General features: G+C 34.0%; 1 protein-coding gene across 1 annotated transcript; it reads left to right on the top strand.

Moving 5' to 3' along the window:
• The first annotated feature begins 2364 nt into the window (after positions 1 to 2364).
• Positions 2365 to 10402, top strand: LOC139866287 (tubulin-folding cofactor E). The gene is made up of 15 exons (XM_071854477.1): positions 2365 to 2733; positions 3158 to 3328; positions 3779 to 3825; positions 3941 to 4087; positions 4178 to 4252; positions 4653 to 4762; positions 4852 to 4958; positions 5073 to 5134; positions 8668 to 8775; positions 8864 to 8898; positions 9025 to 9090; positions 9643 to 9734; positions 9841 to 9917; positions 9999 to 10076; positions 10170 to 10402. Exons 1-15 carry the CDS (start codon positions 2421 to 2423, stop codon positions 10266 to 10268), a joined length of 1587 nt encoding a protein of 528 aa, XP_071710578.1. The 5' UTR covers positions 2365 to 2420; the 3' UTR covers positions 10269 to 10402.
• The last annotated feature ends 791 nt before the right edge of the window (positions 10403 to 11193 follow it).

Genomic DNA, 11193 nt, shown 5'->3' with positions numbered 1-11193 from the left:
GAAGAACACTTAGAACTTGAAGATAGAACTTGAGAGAATCAATTAGATGAAGAAAATTGAAGAATGAAAGTGTTTGTAGGTGTTTTTGGTCGTTGGTGTATGGATTAGATATAAAGGATATGTAATTTTATTTTCATGTAAATAAGTCATGAATGATTACTCATATTTTTGTAATTTTATGAGATATTTCATGCTAGTTGCCAAATGATGGTTCCCACATGTGTTAGGTGACTCACATGGGCTGCTAAGAGCTGATCATTGGAGTGTATATACCAATAGTACATACATCTAAAAGCTGTGTATTGTACGAGTACAAATACGGGTGCATACGAGTAGAATTGTTGATGAAACTGAACGAGGATGTAATTGCAAGCATTTTTGTTAAGTAGAAGTATTTTGATAAGTGTCTTGAAGTCTTTCAAAAGTGTATGAATACATATTAAAACACTACATGTATATACATTTTAACTGAGTCGTTAAGTCATCGTTAGTCGTTACATGTAAGTGTTGTTTTGAAACCTTTAGGTTAACGATCTTGTTAAATGTTGTTAACCCAATGTTTATAATATCAAAAGAGATTTTAAATTATTATATTATCATGATATTATGATGTACGAATATCTCTTAATATGATATATATACATTAAATGTCGTTACAACGATAATCGTTACATATATGTCTCGTTTCAAAATCATTAAGTTAGTAGTCTTGTTTTTACATATGTAGTTCATTGTTAATATACTTAATGATATGTTTACTTATCATAATATCATGTTAACTATATATATAACCATATATATGTCATCATATAGTTTTTACAAGTTTTAACGTTCGTGAATCACCGGTCAACTTGGGTGGTCAATTGTCTATATGAAACCTATTTCAATTAATCAAGTCTTAACAAGTTTGATTGCTTAACATGTTGGAAAACACTTAATCATGTAAAATAACAATTTCATTTAATATATATATATAAACATGGAAAAGTTCGGGTCACTACAACATCTGCCTTAGACATTGTGCACTAACCTTTGAAAGAAATAAAGTGACGGTACGCGATGAAAGATGTGGAAATACGTGAGGATATTAGCAGCAGATGGCTGGAGTATAAGTTTATAAGCGCAAGGGGTAAGTAAAAATGAGGAGGTAAAAACCCCTATTTATAGGAAAAGCTTTGAATGGGCCTCAACTTTGGGCTTTAATCTTGGACGTACACGTGTCTTTCCATCATCGATTCGTAACAGTTAGATTGGCGTCGTTTCACTTCTTACAGCTGTAATAATGATGACGTTTACCTAGGAAACAGCGCGTTTGGCGTCTGATTGGACATTTTTGGTGTCAGAATCACTCATGATGTTATTTAAACATTATAAAAATACGATTGTTCATTTTTATGATGTACATATATCATTTCGCATGCCGTACCGCTTGTGATGTTAGATTTATACACTCAGTTTGGTCACGTACAGGTATATTATGTACCCAACCAAACTGGGGGACTTAATGACGTACGTCACGCCATGCATCTTCACGTGACGCATGACGTCCAACATACGAGTAAAACAAAGTGATGTCCAGTTAAACAGTCAACTTGTGTACTTAATTCACCGTCACGCGATTGGTAGCGTGACGTGCTAACGAGTTTGACTTGGTATTGCTGAACTGAACTATATCCCTACATTTCAGGAACGTGGATAACGTGGAGTAAGTTGTAGGCATGATTAGAAGGTTCTAGTGGCAGTTACAGATCGTGGGTGCTATTATGATGGCTATCATGCATAACCGTCATTTGACAATCTATAAATAGCACCCATATGCCTCATTTGAAGGCTAATCGATCATCTAACCAACTCGCACACACTAATCTTCTTATGCAGCTTACCTTGGAGGCTCGGAAAAAGACAAACAACACCACCACATCCGTATCCCATTTAACTGAAGGAACCCCAAAGATTAAATTCTTCTTCTAATTTACTTGCACTCGAACCAAACAATTTTGGTTCGATCAGGGTGAAAAGTTGCAAACCGGCATTTGAAATGCCGGTTTCATATTTTTGTAAATTTTGACTTTGAAAAACTATTTTTGTAAATACCCTATAAATAAAACTATTTTGAAAAAAAAATTCATAAAAAATGCAAAATCTAATTCACATCACCTCCCGTAACGAATAGTCTGAGAATCCTCTCTCGTTACCATATATCATGATTGTTTTTCTTAAGATGAAAGAATAGATACCACTAATTATTTATATTTATTTATTTTTATTTTATGTATAAAATATAATTTAATTTAATTTAATGGATTAAGTTACTTTTTTGAATTTTGATCCTAGTCTGAATATAAAGTTGTGTTTGAAAGTCATTTAACATCTACCTATGATTCAACAAAATGCGACTATCACTAAATCACTGAAACAAAATGCAAACATCAGAAACCGACCACCAATGCGACTTCAAAATCGGCCAACGAGTCCATTGGACCGGAGACTGTCGTCGGATCGGAACCGTGAAGTACATCGGACAAGTCGAAGGCTATTCCGGCGACTGGATCGGTGTCGATTGGGACAATCGTGACGGAAAACATGACGGATCAATTAACGGCGTTCGCTATTTCAATGCTCAGTTCCCTAAATCAGGCTCATTCGCTCGCCCACACAATTTGTCCACCGGTGTTACGCTTTTACAAGCCCTAGATTTACGATACCGTACAAGTTCCACTAAAGAAGAATTAGGTATGTATATATTTTATTCCTTTATTAATTAATTTAATTTAATTAATTAAAACTGCTATATAAGTATGCTAGACCATCTATAGGAGCTAAAAGTTGTGAGGTGCACCAGTTTTTCATAATGTTTGCGTAACCTTTATAGTTTAAATGCTCTATAAGTACGCCTTATATATAAACAATTAATATGCTAGACCATTTTAAATTTTAGCTGCTATAGAGGATTAGTAGATTGGTAACGTAATTAAATTGTTAAAAAATACTAGTAGTTTATAATATAAGATATAATAAATAAAATGACAACAATTTGGGGAAAAGTTGATATAATTTGTAACTATTGTTGCTATAAGGTTTTTTTCTATAAACTGGTCGGTATGAGTGGTGATGTTTGATTAATAGTTGATATGATTGTTGTTGATGATGTATACAGATGAAATGTATGTTCTTTCTGCTAGCCACAAAAGAGTGAATGTTCAGTTGGTGGGTAAAGATAAGATTGAAGATATATTGGGTCGATTTGAGGAGTTGCCTGGTGCAGCGTTGTCGTATTTAGGAGTTAGTTCTGCTGGGGACTCTGTTCAAATTAGTAAAACGTTACCAAGTAAGTTCTTTTTTTTTTTTTTTTTTTTTGTACATAGTTGGTGAAAGTAAAATTTATATGATAGTTTATGATCTTAATTGGATGTCATAACATGTATATAAAATAAAATTTTATATGATATTAAGAATGCAAAAAGTCATATTTCCTAGATTGATTCTATGGGACTTCGAAATGTTTTTGGATATGCTAGCATAAACTGCTTCTTGATGAAACTGATAGATACCTGTAAACTTAAAGCTTGCTGTATCATGGATTTAGTTTCTGATAGAGTGAATTTAATTGATCTACGAATGAGATAAAGATGTTGAAAGACATAGGAGTTGTAAATTTTGTTTTGACAATTATGCTAATTGTGAGATGGATAATCACTATCTTGAATAACTAAATGATAACCATCAACATGTATATGCATTTAATCATGTGCCATTACAACTATGTATGTTTTTGCAGATCTAAAGGAGCTTGATTTAACTGGTAATCTGCTTTCTGACTGGCAAGTATGTTTCTTTTACTTACTAAGATACATCCACATATCTGTTAAGATTAATAATATCTCCTAGAAGCCAAATTATTATTATTAATTTTTTTTTTTAAATTGACTACATATGCCAGGATGTTGCTGCCATCTGTAGTGGTTTACCAGCCCTTACAGCACTTAACTTGACGAACAATAAGATGTCAGACGCTATAGTCGGAGTATCTCATCTAAAGAATCTTCGGCTTTTAGTTTTAAATAATGCTTCTATAAATTGGTCTCAGGCAAGCAAATTTTTTTATTTTTTTATTTGGCTTTGCTATAGCTTTTAAGTACAACGTTTTTTTTACTAATTTTTTTTTTTGAGTTTGCAGGTTGAAGTGCTTAAAGATTCACTGCTAGTCATTGAAGAACTGCATCTAATGGGAAATAAGTTGAGGGAGATTACGGTCTGTAATATCTTCATCTTAATTATCTCTTTATCTTAACATTGGTCTTGTATATACTGTGTTATTTATGGGTGGGTCAACGGGTCGGGTAACAGGTCAAAAACAGTTGCTTTCAAAGGGACATGCGGATGCTTATTGCCCTTGTTATGTAATTAATTAAACTGTTTATTTTGATTTAAATAAAACAATGCAGGAAGCTGTATGTATCAAAAATATACTTTGGACAATTTTCAGCCCATTTTCAACCTGTTTCCTGTTCAGCTCCTTTTTACATTTGACTCGTACATGATAGAACATCGCCCAAATCAAACCTTTCTTTAGTAAATGGGTCAAAGTACCACTTTTTAACTGTTGCATACGACGCTAACATCATTTTCTTTTTTTCTTGTTTTTCATTCAGCCTACATCATCAAATATAGTACAAGGATTTGACTCTCTTCGTGTTCTTAACTTGGAAGATAACCATATAGCTGATTGGGGTGAAATCTTGAAACTTTCACAACTGAAATGGTATGAGGAAGCAAAATCATTTTTCTTCTAACGTGATTTTTTAAGGCTCGTTAGATGTTAGTCGTTAAATTTGTGGTTTCTTTATTCAGTTTGGAGCAGCTTCATCTAAATAAAAACAACATAGAGCGCATTTGGTACCCCACTACAGATGAACTGCCATATAAGCCTTTCCAAAGTTTGCGCTGCTTACTGATTGGTAAATATATGTCTTTATATTTAACCTACTTATTCCGGTTATGTTTGTTATTTATTTATATATCTTGTTAGTTGCTATAATAATATTGAATTTTTTATAATTTGAAATGTCTAGGAAGTAATAAAATCGAGGATGTAGCTTCCATTGATGCACTAAATTCTTTTCCTGCTTTAGTGGTATGAGTATCTTCTCTTTTAAGCTTTATCACATAATATCAAGGTTTTAAAAGCCAGCCTAGTCGCCCGATTAGTCGGGTTTGGAAAGTAGTACGACTCGACTAGGCCCAAGTCAGTGAACGGGTCAAATTCTGTTAAAAGTTCAATTTAGTTGGTGAATGTAGTATTTTGTTAGTCAAAATCAGTCAAGGTAGGTCAACATTTTAATATGAATCAAAATTAGGGCTTTGGAGTAGTAGAACAATTGAATGATTATGTTTATGTTGCTACATACTTATTTAAATGTAGAAAATTTTAATACCGCTTGTCCTTTAAATGTAAAAAAGTCCAATCCGACTAGTTATCGACTTGGCTGATTAGTCGCTACAAGGTCCCGGCTGACTAGTCCCTCACTAGAGATATTTACAAACTTGCACAATACTAAAAGTAAGTACATATGTTACTAGAGTGTAGCATATGTTACCTTTAAGAATATCACTAAATCTTGTAAGAATGACTTTTTCTACTAAATAATCCTCTTTATCTTTTCAAATAATCTGCCATTTGAGCAACAACAACAACAATACCCAATTCCACTGAAGTGGAGTATGGGGGAGGTTAGATGTAGACAGTCCTTTCCTCTACCCTAAAGTAAAAGGGAAGTCATTCCTCCACCCACGGATACCTATCGATCCCCAGGTAGAGGAAGTCGTCCCTCCCTATTCTGTAGAGCAGAGAGGCTGCTTCCTAGGGACCTCCGACCAGAAAGAACCATGAAAACCGATATGTGAAATAAAAAATAAACAAGTAAAGTTGATAAAATAGAAACTTCACCATGAATACTGTATACTCCAATACGATATGTATAGGTAAATAAAACATATAACAATATAATGTAATATAGCATATAAGTAAAATATGTGAGTGTCAAATATGTAAGTATAACAAGTCATGTAAGTACAATAAGTATACGTAAACATGTTGGTAAGAAGCATGTAGATATAATATGCAGTATAAAATAGATGGTATACTATGTAAGCATAGACAAATAAGTATACTATGTTAGCATAAAAACATGTGATATGTAAGTACGTATAATTTAATAGCTATATAATGTAATACAAACATGTAACCATAAAGTGCAATAAAGCTTGTGAATAAGCTACAATAAGTATAGATATATTATATATACGTAAAGTCCCACGAAAAAAAAAAAAAAAAAAAAAACATATATGAAGTGCACACAAGCAAGTAGGCAAGAAATATAATATAAATATATAAAATAAAAAACCATATGTAGAACCTAGTCATCTATTCTAATTCTACTCCTCCACAAATTCCTATCAGAAGTCATGTCCTCGGTCAATAAGAGCTCCTTCATGTCAAGCTTCACTCTATCCTCCAACCTACGTCTGGGTCTACCCCTTCTCCTTACGCCCCCAACAACGAGGGTCACGACTCTCCTAACCGGGGCTAAAAGTGGGCGCCTCATAACATGCCCGAACCATCTAAGTCGTCCTTCCCTCAACTTGTTGGTTATGTTCCCAACTTCCAAGTTCTCCCTAAAAACTTCATTTGGAATCATATCTAGCATGGTCTTGCCACACGTCCACCTAAGCATCCTCATTTCTGCCACCTCCATTCTCCTCTCTTCGGCTTTCGTCATTGGCCAACACTCTGAGCCGTACAACATGGCCGGTCTGATTGCCACATTGAAAAATTTCCCTTTCAATTTAAGGGGTACCTTCTTGTCGCACAACACCCCTTTCGCTGCCCTCCACTTCAACCATCCTACTCGTATACGATGCGTCACGTCCTCATCTATCCTTCCCGATTTGTGAAGCATCGAGCCTAAATATCTAAAGGACTCTTGAGGAGGTAAAATCTGATCCCCAATTCTGACATCCACTAAATCCTCTTGTTCTTCTTCGCTCGCCTTGAAATCGCATCTAAGGTACTCCGATTTAGGTCTGCTAATCCGTAGGCCATTTGATTCTAGTGCAGTCCTCCATTGCTCTAGCCTTCTGTTAAGCACATCCTGGGAATCCGAAACTAAAACAATATCGTCGGCGAATATTATGCACCATGGGATGTCCTCTTGTATCCTCTTAGTTAGTTCGTCTAGGATCAAAGCGAAAAGATATGGGCTAAGTGCCGATCCCTGATGTAGAACCTAGTCATCTATCAAAGCGAAAAGATATGGGCTACTGCCATTTGAGCAAGTGAATGATAAATTTATATAGCTTTCATGAAAGCACAAAAAGTTTATAGAACTACTGTTATTGTCATAAGTTATATTAATGGAAATTGTTGAATATCGAAAAAACGGCAGTGTAGAAAGAAAAAAAAAACCCAAAGTGAACAATAACTACCTTTTCTATTTGATGTAGAGGGGAATGGGTGGACATATTGCAAAAACATTAGTTGGGTCAAGTAAAAGTAAAGATAACTATTTTCTAAAAATTAAATAAATTGAAGATTGAAGATGACTTTCATGGTTTAAAAAAACGGTTGAGGCGTACGCCTCAAGGCGCGCCTCGATACGTTTTTGAAAGTGACCGCTTTGAAACGCACGCCTCACTGCATACATAAAAACGTACGCCTCAAGCTTAGAGGCGGTTCGATTTTTGGTACGCCTCACAGGTTGATAAAAACGTACGCCTCTTTGAAAATAGCGGGAAAGTAAATTAGGGCGACTAGAAGAAGAAGAATGATTCAAAGAACTGGTGAATTAAACAAGGTTGAAGAAGATGATACCTTAAGATTGATTTGCGGCTGTTGAGTGGTTAGTGAACTGAGAGTCGTACTCTAGGGTTTGTAACTGTAGAGTGGTTGGTGAATACCCCGTATATTAAAGAAGGTGTAGTAGGTTTACTTTTTAGATCTTTTAGATCTGGACCTGGTCACGTGATGTTATCTATCTATATATTTATATATATTTTACATATATTTTTTTCTTTTTCTTTTATCAAATGACAATAACAACCCATAAACTTTTACCAAACTTTAATAATAAGAACAAACTTGATATGCACCCATGAACTTTTTATTAAATGACTATAACAGTCCCTATTATTTATATAATATCAGAAAATATATATTTATATTAAAAAGTCAACGTTGGTCAACTCCGCCTCGAACGTACACCTCGATTCGCCTCGAGGCGTACGCCTCGCCTCACAAAGGGAAAACGCCTCGAGGCACGTTTCCGTTTTTTTAAACCTTGATGACTTTTAAAAGAGGATGGAGTTTGGAGAATCATCAAGGTAAGTGCTACTTGATATTAAGAATATTAGAAATAATTTTTGTTGATTACAGGTTAAATTATTATTTCTTAAATTTAAAAGGCAAAGCCCTAAAGGGTGTAGTTCATGGGGGATTGAACTGGGTCTCCATAAGGAATTATCAAGTGCCCACCACTAGGCTACCCCTTAGGGTGACAAATTAAATGTATTAATACTTAAATATTAGGCACTAGTTGTAAATTTTAATTTTAAATCAACAGCAAAATAAAGATAAAAAATAAATATTGATCCCATGGTTTCTATTTGCAGGATATAAGGTGTTCTGAGAATCCAACAACTGATCCAAAGAGAGGTGGAATTGCAAGATTTGCTTTGATTGCTCGTTTAGCCAAACTTAAAATATTAAATGGGAGTGAGGTAATGTCAATATCATATAAACCGGGAACATATATTGTTATCTTAAAATCATTTATGTTAAATATGTTATCATATTGTCATTTATTAGATTATTCCTCGAGAGCGCAAAGACTCTGAAATTAGGTACATCTGTTTTTCTTGATTTAACCATTTTTTAATACTGTATTGCTGCATTCTACAGAATTTGGCTACCATTTCATATGATCATATTGTTCATTTGCTACATAAAAGCTATTATATATTATGCAGGTATGTACGATTGGTAATGTCAAATCCACATCAAAATTTGGAAGAAATCAAGACACTACACCCAAGGTAATTTTGATTTAGGTACTCTAGCAAGCCAACAGATTGCATGTATGAAGATTGTTAATGTAAAGTTTGTATATTTTAAAAATATTGTTCAGTGATATTAATTGCTTGCCTATACATCCTCTTAATTGATGACTCCTTTAGAAATCCAGTATATATTATATACAGTCTAAGTCTATATATCAGGGCCGTCTCATTAATTTGATACCCCTATTTGAGATATAAAAAATGGGGCCTTATAGATGTTAAAGTTTTTAGAACACCTAAAAGATAATAATACTAAAAAAAATTATATATAGAAAGAAAAAAAAAACTTTGTGCAATTAACTTGTTTGATTCATGAATTTTCTTGATTTGATTTGTGAAAAAAATACATAACTCAACGGATTACTATATATGTTTTTCAACATTTTGGGCCCTTTCAAAAGTTTGGGCCCAGTTCGGCTGCACACTTCGCACATGTCCTGGAGTCACACACACACACAATGTTCCTTTATTTCTTTTTGTATTTGTGCGTGATCTTTTCTACTTATTTTATCTTAAACTCAACATCAGATTCACTGAACTCAAAGCATTTCATGGAATTGAGGATGAAAAGCCTTCAAATGGCCCAACAGGCCCTCAGAAAATGGCTACTGGACTAATTAGTACGAATCTATTTCTTTTACTAACTAATTAGTACGAATCTATTTCATAAAAAAACGTCATGTAAACCTGTCCATGTGTTCTGGGTCTAATCAATGTTCTTTGCAGCTGTTACTCTCAAGTGTGTTGGACCATCAATTGGTGAAAAAGCTCCATTAACAAAAAAGCTGCCAGCAACCACCACTGTAATTATACATTTTTCAGATTTATTATTTCCTTCTTTCATTTGTTTTTTTCTTACTCATATCAAAATCTCTTTTTCTTAGGTTGGCAAGTTGAAGACTCTTTGTCTGAGCTTCTTCAAATTGAAGTTTTTCAAGCCAATATTATATCTTCAAGAAGAGGTTTCTCATTGACCAAATGTTTTGACTTTACAAGTCTCTTCTGAAGATTTGTTACCTCCCTTTATGTAGTTTCGTTGTTGTTGCGATTTGCAGGGTTCCCCGGTACCTACTTTGCTTGATGATGACATGTCATCTTTGAATGATGCGGGTGTTTGCAACCAATCAACTATTCTTATTGATGAAGAGAACTAAGAATCTACATCTAGTCTATGGCTCATCAGGAACTTACTTGATACTTGATTCAAATTTTGTACCAACAGTTTAAATACAGTCTCTTGCTTTGCTTGTTTTATCCTATCAGCAGAAGATGATTGAGTCCGAATGTTTAACGTCTATGGATTGCTTTTACAACTTTAACTGCATATAGAACCTTCTAAATAGGTACTTGTGCTTTGACCGAAATCCCGAACCATAATACCGCGCAAGTGATACCCTAAGATCGTGATCTCAATTGTGCATGTTAGCTCGTGAGCTGCAAGAGGTGATGTTGTAGAAGTTCTCTGCTAGTACTGATGTTACTAGACTTGCCATGAGCATAAAACTATAAAACTTTTATGGCTTGTAAGGGTTAGTAACCGGGTATAAAACAAATAATTTTGATTGGTTCTTGAATTGTGTACACACTTTCTCTATAAAGTTTTTCGACCCAATATTACAAAGAACGGTCATGGCAATAAAATCACAAATAAGAATATCATAGACTATTTTCGTGTTTCCGTGTTCTAAATGAAGACAACCAAAAAATTGATGCATTAAAAAATTAGTTAATGATAGTTAAACGTAAAAGTTGCAACTTTTTGCGAGAAAGTTCGTTTGGACACAACTTTTCATTAAACGTATAGTATAATACTATTTGAATTGGGATGTTGCCTTCTTGACCCTGTTATTTCTAGTATAGTATAATACTATTTGGATTGGGATGTTGCCTTCTTGACCCCGTTATTTCTGCGACAATATCAAGTTTACTTTTATGGATGCGTATTCAACTCTATTAACCTTTTATTAAGTATAATTTGATTACTCTTGCATTCTAATAAATTACAACTACCTTAAATCATTCTATTACTATGGCTTGAGACTAAAAATATACACTTTTCGGGTCACACACAATAATAAC

This window comes from Rutidosis leptorrhynchoides, chromosome 9, assembly GCF_046630445.1.
Source record: "Rutidosis leptorrhynchoides isolate AG116_Rl617_1_P2 chromosome 9, CSIRO_AGI_Rlap_v1, whole genome shotgun sequence".
Taxonomy (NCBI): domain Eukaryota; kingdom Viridiplantae; phylum Streptophyta; class Magnoliopsida; order Asterales; family Asteraceae; genus Rutidosis; species Rutidosis leptorrhynchoides.
Note: the sequence above shows the minus strand (reverse complement) of the source record. Positions and strands in the feature narration are given on the sequence as shown.